The following is a 19,519-nucleotide window of genomic DNA, read 5'->3' as shown; positions in this document are numbered from 1 at the left end:
ACGACACGATTTCGTTGAAACCATCTGAAGTCTCTCCAATCTTTATTTTACACAAGGTTCATCTCACATGTACAGTTTTCTTTTATACATAAAATATTTCCACATTTCTGCGAGTTTAAATTACGGTACCTCTTTTTTTCTTCTCCGTACACCAATTCTCACCCAGCAAACCACACATTTCGTCGAGAGAGGAGAGGAGAACATTKGAACAGCCAAAACGTTTGACAAAGAAGAAAATCCATTAAAGATACACCGATACGACACACAGAAACAAATTGTTACACAAGAAATAATCATTCATGTCTCAAACACGTTACACTCAGAACAACATCTGGCTTACCCTTTTAAACAATGATTTGTCAACAGAGGCCACCAACATTGTGCCCTCACATCAGTTTTTTAACATTCTTAGTTGATGACAAACAGGATCCGAAAAGGACTCATTTATACATGTTTTCATTTGAAAGATGTTGCTTAACATTAAAGCAGGAGTTATGTGTGTATTTGAGTATGCATACGTTATTTTATGAATTCAATGCAAAGGTTAGGCAGTTCAGTAGTTCCTCTGCAARAAAATCCTGAGCGGTCATTGCACCAAAACAGAGATAGACGCTATAACAGGGTGTGCAAAAAAGAAACATTTGACTGCATGGCTGTATTTTACACATTCACTGACAATATTTGCCAGAAAATGCTTGCTTATTGGCAGTGGTGGGTTTCTCTTTAATGATTAAAATCTGTGTCACCATTCTTTCTGCGTGTTTGCACTTTGCTGTGCACGGATGAAATAAACACTCTGTATTTTGTTGTGCATTACGAGTGGAAAAAAAAGAGAGAGAAAGAGAGAGAGAGGAGGCTGGAAAGTTGTGCAAATTAAAACACGCTCACCGCACAATGTTTCAGCACCGGCATCTGACACAACCGCACACTTGCTGCCACACATGCACACGCGACACCTGACCCCTTGACACACACACACACGACAGAAATTAAGCTAGAAAGGACAGAGAGAAAAATAGAAAGGCAAAGATAGACCAGAAGAGAAGAAGCTCCAGAGACAGAAGGAAAGGCTTGACTGTTCGTAAAGTGTAAGGTCAGAACCGTTGTTCTGCTAAATAAGCAGTGAAGTCATGACACTTTATTTACTGACATATCTCAGATAGGCGGGCATAAACTTCTGCTTTTGTGTGTAGTTCAGGTCAGACATTTATACACACTCATTGTCTTTGTAAATAGGAATATGAAGGGTGGAATCATCGTGCAGCAAGCAATTTAATTAAAATGTCCCTTAGCGATTTGCAGAGACGCCACTGACTTTTTGTAGGTCATTGGATAATTCTGTTTGGTTTGGTTAAAGGCACAAATCAAAATTTAAAATGTCCACAATTTTTTAAATAGGGTTAAAGTATCTGCTATTTTTAATCTCAGCCTAATTTTTCCATTCCAAAAGCATTTTTTTTTTTTTTAGGAATCACTGTTCTTTTTGTAAATCCATCTGTTTCCAACACAGAACCAACTGGATGTTGGCTTGTGGCGAAGTTGAAGAACATTTTCCTTTCTCATTATTCCACTTACTTTGGACAACATACAAATAACAGTGGCACTAAAACCGACCCTCAACATAACGCTTTCGCCACCATGCTTGACAGCTAATACAGTTTTCTTAGACATAAAAACATCACATCCTAAAAATGAACAATTATTATTGCAGGGGCTTCTTTTTTTTTTCTTTTTCTTTGGCATCCCGTCAGTCTACGGCAGTGTTAACCTGGCTTCAATGTGAAGAAAGCTAAGGATCACTCACAGAGAGCTTCAGAAAGATCTGGACAAGCCAGTTTAATACTTGCAGAACAAACTCTGGTGAAATGGAGCCAGAGCTGAACTGTTTGGATGTCGTTACACACACCGTGTCTGGAGAACCAGGTGTGTATGTTCCAGCACAGAGCTGGTGCTGGAAAAAAAGAAATCGTCTGAATGCATCACTGGGTGCATGTAAACCTCTGACCTGAACTGTTTATCTAATAGTTGACCCTGTCCTGGGTGGGACACTGCTAAAACCAGATACACTTTAACACACACACACACACACGCACGCACACACACACACACCTTTTCCATCAAAAATCAGATTATATTTATGTGCACAGACTGATGCAAGCCAACACCAAGACCCTCCTTTTCACCGACATGTTTTGTTATTTCTTCTGAAACTATGAAGCTGCACCATTTCACAATKTATTTTTAGTAATTTAAACACTGTTTTATGTCATAAATTGAAAAAAAAAATCCAAAATGCTTACAAATAAAAATGTAAAAACAACAAAAGACCACCGCTTTTTCTTTCTCACACACAAACTCCTCAGCAACGGCTTGGAAACAAAACTGCTGCAACCTTCACCATGAAGTCAGGATCAGAAAGAAAGTCTGGGAGAGAAGAGTCCAGATTTTGTAAATGAAAACTGTATGCTTCTGCAGATCCACTGGACACCCACAAACACACACACACACACACACACACACGCACACGCCTGCAACATAGCGGATCCAGACTCTTGACATGTGCAACTGTAAATGTCCTTAAATGTCCTCAGTGTACCTCAGCAGCTCCCTTATAATCCTTCTACACAAACAATCTTCTCATTTACTTATTTTTTTGTTGAAATCACTTCAGTCTTCTATGTCAGCTCCTTCTCCTTCCCTCCACCATGCATGTAAGAATTATATCCTGGCGGTTGCACGTACTCCTCAGACTTATCCCAGTCTGTAACCCATCCCGCTCCGCCACCTCCACCGCCTCCTCCTCCATTTGAACCCGCCACCACCGGCTGACCCATGGCCCCGTACTGGCCGCCTCCACGGTAGATCTCCTCCGTCTCATTGGCCAGTTCGTCCTCGTTGATTATTCCGCATTTCTCCTCGCTCGTGTCCTCTATGTCGGCCCACCACTGCTTCTCCCCGGATGCAAAGATCCCTGGATGGAAGAGGAAGTTCTGTTGCTTTTAAGTGGAACCAAACAGACCATTTCTCGGAGCGGACCATACCTACCGTAGAAAATCACTCCTCCGTAGTGGACGACAGAYGCTATGAGGAAGACGTACTGCCACTCCTCACGCGTCTAAAGTTATGCAAAAGATCCAACTTAGTTTCAAATTCGACCTAAAACATTGTGAATACCTTGGAAGAAGTAAATCGGTCACCTTGTGTTTGGTCATGGCCCCCACTATGAGAGGACACACCATTCCTGATAACGTTCCCACTCCGTTGGAAATTCCCATCAGTATGCTGGCATATCGAGGGGCAATATCCAAGTGATTAACATTAAACCCTTTAAAAGCAAAAACAGACATTGTTAAAAAGAATGCTTTAAAAATCATAGAATAAATTCATGCTTTTATTTTTTGCACTTACATTTTCTGACATATTTTATAAGAATCAAACCTTTAATTTGAGTATTTTAATTCAGTGATAAAGTGCTAATCCTCCAGGTAGGCTTGGACGAATATATGAAATGTAGCTTATGCTTCCTGTTAGCACAGAAGAGGACTTGTGATGCCTGTTTCTGTTTTTAATGGCATTGGAAGCCTAATTAAATCACTGAAATACCAGAAAATTATTCATCATTGGGTCTTTTGACGGGACAACAATTTGAAAATATGGGGAATCGACTAAATTTGAAAGGTTTCGTCGGACACAGCAGATAAATCTGGTCACTTGCAAGCAAAGGAAGAAGAAATTAAAAGGAAATACAGGAAAAATAAATRAAARATCATACTGAAATAACAAAGGAAGCTGGTACCCAGAGTGTGAAACAAGCTGATCTAACTTAATAAGACAGTGATACTTATTGACATTTGTTTGCTGGGTTGCAAAGCCTTTGTGCATGTTGAGGGCATAGATAATTCATAAATGATTCTTCACATTGACTGCTGAAGTCTGCTCAGTGAGAGACCCGAACTGAAGGAGAGCTGCGCTGCGTTTCACAGGAGCTCCGTCAGATTTCAACCTTTTGCTATTTCGGCTAAAGCTACAGCTTTTATATATATATATATATATATATATATATTCCAGTAAAGTTCCAGCTCTCCACAAGCAAACTTGCTATTTTATTGATGACTAAGATTTTTTTTTTCATCATAACTGTCCAGACTGCATTTGTAAATAAGCCAACAGGCTGCACTGCAGCATTAATGCTATCAATCTTCAGCACCCTTTGTAKTCTTAGGTAGTCTTTCTTTGTCCTGTTTTTAGAGGGCATTGTTTCACAAAGGGACAATATTCTACAATAAATAATAGTTTCCTTCCCTGTGAGTTATAATTTGGATGCTAAAAATTCCAACTCAATCCTCAAAGAAAAGCACTCGGTCACTTTTTGAGTCCCATCGATATTAATAACTTATTTTCACTGTGGTGTCAGGATTTCCACTCCCAGTTCAGAGATGTAGAGACAGTCATGTCAAATCTGCTTCGTCTTTGATTTTTGAGCTTGTTTTTAAGAGTAAATCCTAACTTCCTTCACTTAACATCAGAAATAATTCAGCTCTTAGTGCTGTAATAGTGGTTTGTCTAATGTTTTAAATTCCGAGTCCTCACTGTGTTCCAGTGGAAGCTGCTTGTTTAACTTTTTCTCCTCATTTCATCATCTGACCTTTAAAAAAAAGAAAAATAAACACATAATATTAGCCCACTAGCTCATTTCCAAATTCTCAACTAAAAKACTTCCTCAGTTCTTGTGAACTGATGAGGTGTAAAAACTTCCCAAATTATTCATACCCAGTGATTTGCTTTCACATTCGGTCTTTCTACAAGCACAAACTTTGGTTTAGAAAAGTGTGCCGCGTTTCTGTTCAGTGCCTTCAGTCAACACTTAATAAACAAGCATTTGCTGCAATTTCCACTGCAAGTCTTTTTTTTTTTTTTGCACATTCTTTGCATTTGGGGTGAAAAGCATCTTGCAACAAATTTAAAATTGTACTAAGGCATAGACCTAGATTGGGTAATCCTAACACATGAATAGGTTTTTATCTAAAAGACCCCCTGTTGCTCTGGCTGCATGTTCAGGGTTGTTGTCCTGCTGGAAGGTGAATCTCTTGAAAGTTTTTTTTTCAGTCCTTGTCAAGTGTCTTCTGGGATTCAAAGCTGTATTTTTGATAAAGTGATATAAGATTACTATAACATAGAGACACTAAAAACATGTTTCCTACCTGAGATTGCAAAGCCGCTGAACCCCACAGCGAGGACCAGGAAAGTAATGGCAATAATTTTAGTGTGAGAAAATCCGACCACCAGAAGGAGGGTGGCCTCCATCCCGAAACCTGAAACAGGAGAACAAATACGCAGTTAAACTCTTTTCTCACTGCGGCGCTGCTCTTGATTACCAAGCGGTGCATCATAAATATGTCAGAAATGCCAGACGTGTTTTTTTAGCACATGGTGATATGACCTTTAMGCTGTGCTGAAATATTAATATGATTCTGCATACAGCTRCACTTTAAGGCCTACTAATGGATGCTGAGGAGAGGAGCTGGTGTTTGTAAATGAGTCACTTATGTTTATAATGTTRTTAATTTTTAATGTTATTTAACAGTGTTGCGCATTCAGATCACAACACAAGACAGGAAGGKTTTTTTTTCTGATCACTGGCTTTCAGTTTTTGTACATTTCTAACTTATTTTGAGTTTCCTTTTTTATAATATATCTTAGCAGGTTTTTTGAAAGCAGAAGAAATCACATTTTATAAATATGGATAATATAAAATTTTTAAAATCCTATGTAGTTTTTATTTGACAATGTTCCAATTAAAATAAAATCAAAACAGCATAAAGAGTCGTGGCTTTCGTYGATGAAACTCTTTTTTTTTCTCTGTTTCCTGTTCAGTCCTCCCTGTGCTTCTCCACAGATCGTCCTTTCAGGCCCGACGCTCTCTCACCTCCACAGTTCATGAGCTTTCTGACGTTGGTGGTGGACATCAGGTTGTGAGTCCTCAGGTAGTCGGCCAGTTGGCCTCCGATAGGCACGATGATTGTCATCACCAGATGGGGCAAAGCTGACACGATGCCCACCTGACGAGGAAAAACATGTAGAAACAGTGGGGAATAAGAGCGAGCCAGAAAAAAAGACAAAGGGAGAAGGTTTTGTACTGAGGAATTTAACTTCACAGACACAAGGCGTCAAAATACCTCTATAGTTTTTACTACTGAATTAAACTGCCATGTCGTCATTCTCTGCTTTTTGTTTGGACAGAAGACAGAAGTTTATACTTTAGTAAAAACTATAAAAGTCAACACAGGAAGGACTTATTGGTGGATATGTGGCCTTCACATCTCAAGGTAACAGGCTGTTATAAGTTTTTACTGTTTACTTTAAGAGTGATTAATGATTAAATGTTCTCCCTCCACTCATTGGCAACGCCTGTGACGATAACCTYAAAACATTATATACCAAAAATACAATTTTAGACCACAATAACTAATAAAGAAGATAAAAAAACAGAGGTAAGTGATGATTTTATCTGGGTTTGAAGGCAGCTCTCCATGTAAGCTGGGAACGTCTGGATCTGCCATAGAAACAGATAAAAAMTAAAGCTTGAATGGGGTGAAAGGTGAAGAAAAAGGTGGGAGGATTTAACACGTAGGACTTCTGGATTTGACGTGCTTTTGTGCTGTGGCATGTGGAACAAGAGGGAGTRGTTTAGGAGTGGTTTTTCTCAAAATGTCATTATTCCCACTAAAAAGACAACATCCCAAAGCAGATTAATTTCAGTGCAAAGACAAGGAGATGGAAACAGGATTCACCAATTACACAGACATTTTACAAAAAACCCAGAATATTAAATCTTTTGTAGTTGTTGGTACCAAATCATCACGCGGTTCCTTTGTRTRAAAYAATTCGCTGTTAGCATAAATGCTAGCATGATGCAAGTCGACCTAACCCTGGATTCTCATGTGTTTGCTACTTATATATGGAATATCGAAGTACTTTAATTTTGCACTACAAAGAACAATGCTTCCTACACACACAAAAAAATTAAATAAAATAAAAATCTGTAAAGAAAAACACCCACATGAAAACCTAGAAGAACGCCTAAAAGGAGACAGTTTGGTTAAAATAATCTTTTTATTTCCTTAGATGTGGAGAATGTTTGATATATCATTAGTGTTATTAAAGAAAGGATTCTAATTTTCTTGTTGAAATATCTTAAAAACTAAAACTGGCGACAATCACTCATGGTCTAGATTTTTAAACTGTAATATAATCCAACTTGGAGGCTGCAGGTCAGTGCAGAGGTGGGTGAAGATACTCTTCCCACTGACTGGATATGAGAAACCTTTTGGGGCGAAACCACACAAGTGACGTCGTGCTTTTTAAATCTTCATATGGAGAACCATATTTCCCATCTACAAAAAAGTGTTCTTAGACTCACCTTGCTGATCTCAAAGCCAAAAACTTCTTCAAAATACGCAGGCTGGCTGATGAGCAGCAGGTAGAAGGTCCAGCTCCTGCAGAAATTGGCCACAATGATGGCGTAGACCGGCATGGAGGTGAAGAAATGTCTCCATGGCGTTTTAAATTTCTGCCATCAAAAGAAAAATGGGARCAAAATAATTCACCGTCCATCAAGCATTCAAYCTCTCTTATTTGTAAATTTATGAATAAAAATCTCTGAGTGTCATGTAGCAGCATACATGAAGGGGATTGAGAAAAGTTGCAGATTCTCCGATTGCATCYTCAATGTATTTTCTCTCCTCTGGAGTGATAGTGGGATGGACTGCTGGGCTCTCATATGACACAAGAATCCAGAATAAATACCAGAATATCCCGAAACTGCCTGGGAGAGGACGAGACGACGACAGAGCGGRAAAGAGAAAAAAATGTAAGTCTGAAAACAAAATCCCAGTGCCACTAACCACGTCAAAGACCAGCTTTGTGTTGTTTAATTTAAGTATAACTCCAGCTATTTGTGCTAGAAAACATCAGTGAGCAAAACAGCAACAAGAAAACCAGAATCGCTTGCCTTTTAAGTCACAGTCACGCTTTTTGTCTGTTTGCCACATTAAAAATCCCCAATAAAATATCACCTAAATATATCTCACAAATAGTGTTTTGTAATGAAAAAAAAAGCCATAAAGTTCTGTTCTCATAGGATGTGCACACCTTTGCAAGGCACTGTTTAAGGATACTAACCATAGACATAAAATACAGAAGGCCACCCGATGTATTGCACCAGTATCCCAGCTAAAGGCATGGCCACCACTGCCCCAGCATAGGATCCTAAAACCGAAACAAACACAAGAAAACAACACAGATGTAAAAACATTTATTTCTCTCTCATTACATTATCAGACCTCAACTTCACAGGTAGGCCTGTCACAACAAACTCAATAATTTCCACAATTTATCGTTTCTCTTTTTTTCTCTCTTTCTACCAAAAACTGGATGACAAAAGTCTTCACTTTGGTCTCAACTAGCTGTTTTGTTTTTTGAAGGGMAATTTTGTTTACAAAGACTTCAAAATTAATTTTATTTGTTGTTTTATGTATTTTATTTTTGATATTTAAATTGTCGTTAAGTGCCAGTGTTAAATGTTCATTAAAATGTAAAGTTTGCTGATCTTCTAGAATGTGTGTTTGTGCTATTATTTCAAAACAACAACATTATCGCTATAGCAATAACTTCTGGAACAATTTATCATCCAGCAAAATTTGTTATAATGAGAAGCCTCTTCTTCAAATTCAGACATTTYGTTCCAAGCAAGCTCCAAAAACTTTACCACAAAAGGCTGTTGTGGCTAATCGACTTCTCTCAAGAGGAGGCGCCCACTTGGCCCAGATCCCGTGGCAGGCTGGGTACGATACACCCTGAAGGGCAAAACACGGTCAGCAAATGCTTGTGCACAAAGTCCAGCGTGAAGATCTGCACAGAGACACATACTGCACCTCAACAAGGCCTTGACATATCCTCACAAGAATGACGCAGCTGTAGTGGCAGCGAGCTGCAGACGGGATCAGCATGTTGAGGACGGACGTGGCCACGATGGCGAAGCCAAACACTCTTAAAACACACAAAGGGCAAGCAGGTTATAAGAGTCGAAATCAAAATCAACGTCAGAAGAAGAAAAGCGGAACGGAAAACACTTAGAAAATGCACCAGAAGAAGTTTGTGTGCAGAAGTGGGAATATTCACCTGTTGGCTGCAAATTTTTGACATATAAAGCCACCRGGGATCTGTGTGACTATGTAGCCCCAGAAGAAGGAGCCGTGGATCATCCCCACCGTCTCTGGGTCCCAGGTGAACTGTGCAGCCTGAAAGGAAGAATAACATTTTATTAGTTGCAAAACTAACCAACACATTTATTTTCATTGAACTGCACTGAAGCCCTCATTTGAGCCATCGAAAAAAGATATCGAAACTGACCTGAACCAATGATTGACCTTGATTTAAACCTTGTGCTTTTCTATGTTGGTTTTGTAAAAAAATAAAATTAAATAAATAAATAAATAAATAAACGGCTGAATGGATTTTCCTCTTTACTGATTCACAAGAAGTAAAAAAAAAATTTATTGAATTGTAATATATTCCAAAGTGATATGTAGCCTAATGCATTAAACTGTAATATATTGAGAGCATAAAAACATGGCTCTTTATTGCCTGTTAGTGCATTCGGTAATTTTCATTTAAACAATAGAAAAAGGTTTTTTTCTTCCTTTATTGTAACACAAAGGGGATTTTTGGGTGTAACAGCAACAATAAATGTAAAGGTTAACGTAAAAATTTCTTAACGTTTTGCTGTTCAAGTAGACATTTTTGCTTTTCTGTCTCTATTTATCCACTTGTCTCAAAAGTGACTACCTGTGGTGTGTCCTAATCCTGGTCTGTAAAAAGATTACTCTTATTTTACCAAAAAGTTGCAAACCTTTCATAATTATGACATATAATCTAAATATGTTCATCTACAACCACAGAAATGCCAAATTAATTGAACAAAGCTGTATTTTTAAACCTAAATAACAGGTATTATCTTTACAAARACCATAAGCTGTAAARCTAGCTTGAACAGGACAGGAAATAATGCTAGCAATCTACAGAAATTAGCCTTCACGTTGMWTTTTTCTTTTTTTTCAAAATATGTCCTTCAAATTATTTCTCACTACTTACCACAAGCACCTCCTTGTTGCCTTTGTAGACCGTATGGTCATTGACCATGCTAACGATAGCAACACCCAGGTTGCATCTAATACCAAAGGAGATGCAGAAGCCCAAACCACACAGGATGGCGATGATGTACCGCCTGGGGAGGCCGAAGCAGGTGCAGTCCACCACGGGCAGCTCCTTCTCCTCCACCAGCTCCGGGCGGCCTTCAGCTGATAACTCGATGGTTTCTCCATTGGCCTGTCGTTTCTCAATGAGCCTAAAGCGGGTAGACAAAATAAAGTATATAAAAAAAAGGCATATGAGCCAACTGTAGCGCTTCCCCAAAGATGGATTGACTAAAAATGTGTTTCTTCTCCTTTTTGGGATTTTTTTTGTCTCTATGTTAGATCTAAGTCTGCTTTTTGAACTCGTTTGTTGATTAATAAAAGCTGTGCTTCAGTTTTAGCACAGAGTCTAGTAAAAGAGAATAGTAATCTCACTGAGTGTTTTATCCTGGTTAAAAATAGATTCAATAAAAAGGTCTGAACTTAGGTACTTAAAACAAACTAAAAAATATGTATTTTCTTTAAAAAAAATGTTACAACTGTGCCTTAAGATGGTTWGTACTGTGACCTGACACTACAAACTAATATAKAATCGGATACGTAGCTGATTTTTAATAGATTTTCAAGACATTGCTCATTCTCTTGGGTCTTCTTTTTCTGTAAAGAACGTTGTTAATTTAGATCCAGTTTTTTAATCAGGCAGCTGTAAGACTAAAATACCTAAACTTCTGAATTTTSCACATAAAAAACAAAACAAAAAGTAGATAAAGAATCAAGTTTCTCCTGTCCAGCAGTGGTACTTATTTTCTTCGATATCTGAACATTTGATTCTGATTTGGATTTCTTTATTTTGATTCTTTCTAAGACTGGATTAGTTGAGGATGCGCTCTTGGAGTGGTTTTGGTAAATTGACCAATTGCATGAAGGTTTACTACCTAACCCTAAGTTTGATGCATTTAATGGAGAGGTAAACAAAAAAAAGATTCTTCAGTGTCCAACCTGGCAATCATTGATCAGAGTTGATCAAGAAAAAATAGGTTGTTCTGGAGCATCTCTAGTAAAACTGACTATGAGGATCATTTGACTGCAATTCCTCAACTTATAACAAGAAATATGATGTTGTTAAGGAAACATCTGTAAAGTGACTTAGCTTATAAAATTTATTATATATTTTAAGTTACAAACCACCATATTAACACATTTTAATCTGTTTTCTTTTCAATCTACTGTCTTCGTGTCAGGAAAAGAAATACACTCTGTTCACCTTTAAAGGAAAATAAACAAATCTTAGTGGCGTGTATTGTTGTTTGAATATGTGGGATTATTTCCAGAGTCACATTTTTCCACAGRCGTCAAACAGAGAAGTCAGAGGAGTGGCCATCTGTGTAACAACAACATCGCTCGAGATCTCCCCCCCGCTGACAGACGAGCGCGAAGCGAGCGGACCTCTGATGAAAGCGAACGCGGCTTCCYCTGTGCTTTCTGTGTGATTGTGCAGGGTAGGTTTTCTTTCATCATGTTTCACTTCACGCGCTCAGACCTCCACTTTGCGTTGTGCTAATCCAGTTAGTCACTGAGCTGGAGAATCATCCAGTCCAGCAGACATGATAACCAGAAGGATAGGAGCTGCAGTGAGGATCCTGGTTGGGTTTTAAAAAAATAAAATCATAGTGCCGAGGCTGCAGTAGCAAAACTTCTTCAACCTGCCAGAACTCCAGGAAAACTTCTTCAGGCTGACTCTGGCGCTGGTCAATTATTAATATGTTTTTGAGTTGCATTAATATTTTACTCCATATGTTTTTCTTTTTTACACCATAATCTGCCACAACCTATCTGTCCACCGGCTTCTGGGTCTTTGAATGTACAATTGGCTCCATCTATGACGTGTTTATATTTCTTACGCTGCTTGCAGATTCCCCTTTACGCCTCTACTTTTCTTTCTTTATACAACAGGCTCTCTAATCTATTTGTTCRTYCATTCAAATCAGTAAATATGTGCAGAACACTTTGAGAAAATCAAGGAAAAYACACTCCGATAGAGWGAGAGATGCAACTAAAAGTCTCTCATTACATTTGATAAAAAGAACAGAAAATGAAAAATAAAATTAAATACTTGCAAAGCAACATAGTTTTAGAATATAGAAAAGATTAGTGAGGCTGCAGCCTCTCTCTCTCTCTCTCTCTCTCTCTCTCTCTCCTTCTCTCCCTCATAATCTGTCACCACATTCAGATTAGGATTACAAAAATGATTTACTTCCGGAAATGAATATGGAGGGACAGGCAGGCGCTTCAGCATGTTCTACATTTGGCGCGACAAATGTTTGAGGAGAGATGCTGAAACGTGATTTATCTGCTTTTGACATCTAACACACTCTAATTCAACATATTTGTTGGTGTAAACATGGGAAGGCCAGTAAATTTGAAGGGTTTTTGCCTGTCTGACTGTGGAAGATAAAGARGAATTTTGATGTCTGTCGTTACAGGTAGTATTTTGAACCAGCCGCAGGATGTGCATTAACATGCAAGCCACAGTACAATAAAAACAAATTGACATATTTTCATGTCAACATGCTTGTCTCTTAAATGTTTTTGCTCATTTTTAGTCAACTTTCAAAGTTTAAATACAGAAAATTCAACATGAAATCAGAAAARATATTTCAGGTTTAAAGTACAGAGCCTGAAAAAACCCCRAAGACAGAAAGGAAAGAAAGAAAGAAGGATGGATGAAGGASAGTAGAMGGATGACAGAAGAGTGAGTAAAGAATGAATGGATCCATCGATCACACTGTTTTCTTTTAGAGTTAATTTCAAGCTGTTTAGAAATAGTTTGTATTATTTAAGCCCCTGCAAACTGAGGTCAGGCTGCTACGTTGTTTACACATCTCAGGTTGAGCCAGTTGGTTGCTCTCACACCGCCGTCCTCTGTGTGCTAAACAAATGTGCTGACTCGCCCCCCCCCCGAGTGGAGCCCAAGCTGAATTTTAGCTCAGCGTTCGCGGAAGCTGCAGGAGGATCCTCATTAGGCGTCAAAAAACATATTGCAGCTTGACATCCACGCATATGCTGCTAACTAACGAGGGCAGCCCACAGGAAAAGTGGTTGTTAATTACGTGTCTCCCACCAAAGGCCACTCTGTCTCTGCCCTGTGAGCGCTTAAGTGTCCCAGCATAGCAAAGCAGATCTATCAGCGTCTGACAGGCTAGCCAGCGTGGAACATTTCTGCACCTGTGCAGGTTTGCGAGGATGAAAGGTCTTTTATTTTGAGGCTCACTATCACAACGGAGCTGGAGGTTCCATCAGCTGAACTTTCCACTCGGCGTAGCGTATAGCGAGAACCTGGCTGGTCTCAGCTGGCAACAATTAATGAGCAGGAGAGCATGAGCAGGCAGAAGCCCCGCGACCTCAGGCTCCCTGAAATATCGTAATTAGAGCAGGAATGGGCTCGGCGGAGGCTCACGATCCGATGACGGGCCACAGGAATCAGACCCGAGCTTCGTATGTCAAGATGTGTTTACAGCGATTCAATCATTAGACTTTAGAAACAAACTTTAATTCTTATTAAATAGTTTTACATACAACAATTTTACTTTTTTCTTTCTGGTTTCTTTACTCTAATGACACCCAGTGGAGATCATTGAGTCCAGAAGTGTGCATTTTAAATCAGTATAATTGTTACTCTTCTTTGAGGACAGAAGAGAGGTTTGAGAAAATGATTATCAGAAGACCAGAGAGGTAGAATCTGGATTTTCTTTCATTTTTGAGTATAGGGAAAAAAAGAAGCGTTGAAAGAAGTCCTGAAGGTGAGAAACATCAGGACTTCAGAGCTGCTGGATCCTTTCTGTATTAACCCACAAGAACTCTTAAATGCTTCAGCTATCTTGACTTCTTACATTCTTTAAAAACGTCCCAAAGGAAAATAARGGTCACTCAGACGAAATAGTGTTTGTTGTTTGTCTAGAGCTACATGTCCTCTTGCAGCTGTAATAAAATATAGTTCTTCATAATTCTTACTTTAGGGAGCTGAGAACATTTGCATTCCACACGTCTGAGTTTTTTTTTATTTGAACGAAGCAATTTTTTTTACATGTTCAAAATAAATATATTTCCTCTCATTTTAAAACAGAAAAGTTCAACTTTATGTCCTACTATGAGTAGGACAGTCACATAAATTATTATTCCTACTTATTTGATCTTTTCAAACCTGCACCTGTAGGAGCACATAGATTAAAATGAATAATTGTACTTTTAACGGCTCCATATTAAGTTACAATCTAAAATGTGCCATATTTACGAGTAGTTTAGTTCTGCGTTTAAAGCTGACGTTCGTGTTCAGAGCCTGATTTTACCGTTTAAATTTGCAATGATTTGATATCAGTGATAAGGCAGTTACGCCCAGTGACCTCGGTCTTGTCTTTGTGCATCAAATTCACCAGTTCACAGTGTGTTCTGCATAATCCTCTCTTATGAGGATGACAGCGACTGAGTGAAAGCCGGTGATGGGGGCGGGGGGTGGCAAATATTATATAACGGCACAAGCTCCAGTCAGCTTCTGTTTGCGTTCATGTTGAGAAATTGATCCCCTTTATTTCCTGATTTCAACATTTTGAGATTTTGCACCAAACACTTGATAAAGGAATGTGTTTTATTCGTGATCCTGAAAGTGGTGTTTCCTCCCCCCCTCTTCCTTTGTGAGCCGCTCACGCTCCCTGAAGTGAACAGATTGGGTCTCGGTGGGACTGTGTCACCCAGGGAGACACCCTCCTCCCCATCCTGTCATGGGCACTTCCCCCCCTCAACCCACCCCACTCTCCACACACACATACACACACTCAAACACACCTCTAGTGTTTGAGTGTCCACACGTGTGACCTTCATACACTTATCACTTTTAAGGCGCCTTGAATAAACTATCCATTGTTGCCGTGGCGCTGCGGTTAAAACACAACCAGAACGGTGCGCAGAACAATACGGTGGAGCTGGACCGACTTCATGCATGCATAACAACACTGCAGCCAAAAAAAAAAAAAAAAGAAGCATGATGGGTGGATGCAGCTGACTCTCCAAACTGCTCATCTATGTTGCATGCATCATTTGCAAAAAAACAAAAACCAAAACCTTTTAACTTAAACACTTCCACACACATCATTACATGCCAGATTGACCCAGTTAACTATGCCAAAACTGATTAAGAGTGCAGTCACATCCACTACCTCCAAAAAAACAAACAAACAAAAAAACAATCGCTGATGTCCAAGCAGAAGTAAATGAAATCATCTTGCCCTTGTTTTGAATATTTCATCTCAACAACGAGCAATGAAAGGTAGTAACAGAAAAACGCACTGTGCTCCAAGTCAAGTGGATTAAATATGGATTACCTGTTATTTTCTGTATTGCCTGTTATGTAGTGAACCATAAGCTCTCAAGCAATCCTCGACGCGTTCAGCTTCCATCTTTTTTATGTTTCATTAGGAGCTGTGTTACATTTCAACACAGTTTTCATTAGATAACCATGATTCTGCATGATGATATTTTTAAGTAGTCTCCCTTGTACAAAGCGAGTGGATTATTTCTTCTTTTGAGAGTTCAGCTACTGCGGAAACAAGGAATGCGCTTGACCTTACATGGCTGAAGTTTGTGCTTACCTAGTGCAGTTTAATATAGAAACAAGAGATGCATTCTGAGTGAAAAAACGTTTAAATAATAGATGGACTTCTGGCTGCTTTCATCGAGGGGGGAATCACGGTTTTCTCTGTGCAGAGGAGAGACTGCAAACACCAGGAACGCCATGTGTTAGGACACGTTTTGCTGCGCCGTTTGCCCACAGTTTCATAATTTCAAATGGAAACATTAAATCTGTTTCAAATCTTGTGCTGGTGAGACACTAAAAGTCACAAAAACGTTCACTACAACCAATCCGATACTGAGAAGGAGATATTTGAGGGGTTTTTGTTTTTAGATCAGGTGACCCTCAGCTGGTAGTTCGATGGATGCGTGACGAGGAGGAGGAGGAAGAGACAGGAGGAAGTGACATAGAGCCAGGATGGAGCGAGTGGGAGGGGAGAGTTCGGGGATTTGCATGGCTCGACAGCTGGACTGAAAAACAGGCTATTTCAGGACGGGATTTGTACGTTTGGTTGCTACCTCAAATCCTGAGAGATCGGAAGCTTAAAGCGTTGGTTATTGCATGAGGTTCGTTCYATCAGTGTCTTTAATCTCTCCTTTTTCCTCCCAGAAATATCGTCTGCAAACCAGTTTCAGACGCAACTCTTGAGTTGGCATGAAATGCCAAAACATAGCCGCACAACTTCACTGACTTTCTGCAAATACAGATTCAGTTTTACAGTATATGCATGTTAAACAGTTTAAAACACATAAAGGTCTGTTTCTATATATGAAGGGACACTTGAATACATCATTTAGAGGTGGAAAATACTCTTGTTGACAGGCAGTTTGCTTTTTCTTTCCTTGATTGCAACATTAGCATTACTTTTTACATTAAAATGTCAACAAAAAAAAGACTTGAACTATCCATACAACATTCTGAAGACTTCATGTTTTGTCCAGGCAAATGCCAACAACTATTTTATTATATGCTCTTTTGTTCCCTAAGTTATAAATGAACTCTGAACTGCACCTGAACATGATCTAGGCTCTTTGTATGAATGAATGTACATTTACAGTGTACAGTCATGGTAAAACAAAAAGACTGCAACACCTTCAAATTTTAGGGTTTTGTATTTCAGACATTTAAAAAAAGTATTTTTATTTTTTAGAATGTACTTCAGCTTTTTTTTTTTTACTATCTCTCTTTCTCGTTTTACAAGCCTTCTTAACTGAGGATTAATATCCAAAAACGACAGATGATGTACAACGATTATTAATTTTTTATGTAATAAAATACAGGAATTTGGGTAATTAATGCTAAAAATACATGCATATAAAAACGTAAGAGAAGCATAGATAGACAGATATCAGCGAGGTCAATGTATCACGAACATATTATGTAACCAGACTTTTCTTTTGAACTGATCTTTGAGGGCCACATCTCATCAGAAAAATGCATTTGGAGAAACATGGAAATGAAAACAATAAAAGAAGAAAAACGACAATTCCCCATTCCCCAAAAAGAAAACAAACAAACAAACAATTGTCTTTCTCCATCAGGCGACCCATTTTTTTCCACTTTCACTTCCAATCATTGCACTCCACAAAGCGGTGCACTAAACTACACTTTTTTTGGCGTAAAATAAAATATAGCAAAACTGCATTTCCCCCTCCTTAGCTATATAATTTAAAAACTTTCTAAACTGTAAAAAAAATTAAAATAAAAAAAATAAAAAAATAAAATAAATAAAGCTGAAATGGTCAGAGCATGGCGCGTCCAAACAGAAAACACGAGTAAAAAGTCAGAACATCAGCCTGAAAATATCAATAATGTTTAGATTGCGTACCTGTGAATTTTCCCCAAGGTTTTCCCGGCCACCGCCTTGAACCTGTCCGGTCGGATCTCCATCCTTGCAGCTCCTTGACCCGGCCGGTGTGCTGAAGTCCTGCGCGCCCTGCTGTCCCGCCTGAACGCGCGCTGCTCTCCTCTTTCGCTCAGTCTATCACTCTCCCTCTCTCATCCCTCCCCAACTGAACCAGCACCGCTGACGGTCTGCGACAGGTGGGGAGCCTTTAGATTTCTCTGCGCATTCGTGAAACCTGTCAGTGTGCAGGACTGGACCGTGCAGAGGCAAAGGATTTAAAATATTAATGTTCCAAACCTTCGTCATCGCTGCTCACAGAGTGATGAGAGCTAAAAGACGTAGATGTGGTTTGTTTTCACCCCGCTTTTCTTCACGTGCTCATAAAACTGCGAATAATGTGCTTTTTTTTTTGTAGTTTGGAATAATTTACACATGCGGTGAATTAAGTCAAGCTAGTTGTTTCTATATGAAGTGCAGAATCTGTAGTTCTCAGAAACTAATATTCAAGTAGTATTTACCAGTTTAAGCAAATGAAGTAGCGATCTATTAAGAGATGTATTGGACTTACAAAGAAACCTAAAACAAATATGACTTACAGGCGAACGTAGCACCGTCGCTGGTTTTTGTTTCATTACGCTGCTTGAGATGAGGAAATCCTATTTGCACGCTTCTACTAAAACGCAACACTTTCATGGCATGATATCAATGTGGCGTGAACTTTTTCATTTCTCACAAATTTCACCTGAAAGTCATACATCTCTGGCTTTTTGTGAGCCGTGTAGGCTGGAAGTCTTTACTAAAACAGATGTAAAAAATGTTTCTTGAAATCCAGCTGCAATGTGAGCAGCCTGCAAGCACAAACTCAACGGTTGCAAACAGAGTGCAAAGAATTTATGTAGAATAAAGAAAAGCATGAATTACAGTCTCAAATTCTTGGATGTTGGATGTTGACTTTTCAAAGAAGCCTTTGAAAAGTCAAAAAGGTGCTTTGTCAATTGTTTTAATCCGTTTTCACATTCAAGGGTGCTGGCAGAATTTGATTTGTTTCTGCACATGGTGTTGCAGAAACACTTTCATTATTGAGCACAACACCACTATAGCTATAAACTTCAGTGATCTTCGCAGGTATAATCAGGTAACATAAAGTTGCTGTCTTACTGTCACATTTTTTTAATTTATTTCAAAAGCAAACCAATTCAGAAAAGATGCACTCAAATCATCCTGATCTCACAGAAAAACACAAAACAGAGATGAAAACTGTTGCTGGTCATGTCCACTGGTTATTTTTTTTCAAAGAAAGATTTCTCAGCAGAACAATCCCTTTTAAAAAAAAAGATGAAATCACTAGTTTATTAATGTTACATTCATTTTCCGAACAAGGCTACAAAACTTTTGTTTTGTAGCCTTGTTCGGACACGGGATAACTCAATACTTTTGTTTTGTAGCCTTGTTCGGACACGGGATAACTCAATACTGAAGAAAAATGATGGAGTTCCCCTGCAATTTGTATTTCTGAAACAAATGCATAAATATGTCTAATTGCCTGCAAATGAGTCTGCAGATAAAAGAAGGTGAAACAACATTTTTTTTTTTTTTGTTTCTATAAACTGGCTGGACAAACAATTTAAGAAGGCTGGATAAAAGAAAAATACAGATTGACCAATAAAAACACAAGTCAAAGCTCCAGCAACATGCATTGAAAACAGAAAACCCATAAAAGAAATGAAAGACAGAAGATTCTGGTGGATTAAAGAGAAGCTGTGGATACCTGGATAAAAGTTTTGTTCTGTTATGAGTCACAAATCTTGTTTTGTAACATTCCTAAGAAACACAGAAAGACTGAAAAACACCCCACAT

General features: G+C 38.7%; 1 protein-coding gene across 2 annotated transcripts; it reads right to left on the bottom strand.

Moving 5' to 3' along the window:
* Positions 1-9: 9 nt before the first annotated feature.
* Positions 10-17,901, bottom strand: slc17a7a (solute carrier family 17 member 7a). 2 transcript variants are annotated; one of them, XR_001776839.1, is made up of 14 exons: positions 17,645-17,901; positions 10,153-10,405; positions 9,181-9,299; positions 8,934-9,048; positions 8,768-8,855; positions 8,182-8,268; positions 7,683-7,825; positions 7,421-7,570; positions 5,927-6,059; positions 5,202-5,312; positions 3,198-3,325; positions 3,046-3,115; positions 2,497-2,971; positions 10-2,109 (listed from the first exon to the last, which is right to left on the bottom strand). XR_001776839.1 is itself a non-coding variant. In XM_008416577.2 (13 exons), exons 1-13 carry the CDS (start codon positions 17,704-17,706, stop codon positions 2,676-2,678), a joined length of 1,755 nt encoding a protein of 584 aa, XP_008414799.1. In that variant the 5' UTR covers positions 17,707-17,901; the 3' UTR covers positions 10-2,675. The 2 variants fall into 2 exon arrangements, 1 of the variants encoding a protein (XP_008414799.1); XM_008416577.2 differs by having other exon boundaries at positions 10-2,971.
* Between the last annotated feature and the right edge of the window lie 1,618 nt (positions 17,902-19,519).

This window comes from Poecilia reticulata, linkage group LG8, assembly GCF_000633615.1.
Source record: "Poecilia reticulata strain Guanapo linkage group LG8, Guppy_female_1.0+MT, whole genome shotgun sequence".
Classification (NCBI taxonomy): domain Eukaryota; kingdom Metazoa; phylum Chordata; class Actinopteri; order Cyprinodontiformes; family Poeciliidae; genus Poecilia; species Poecilia reticulata.
The sequence above is the reverse complement of the archived record's forward strand: the minus strand, read 5'-3'. Positions and strand labels throughout refer to the sequence as shown.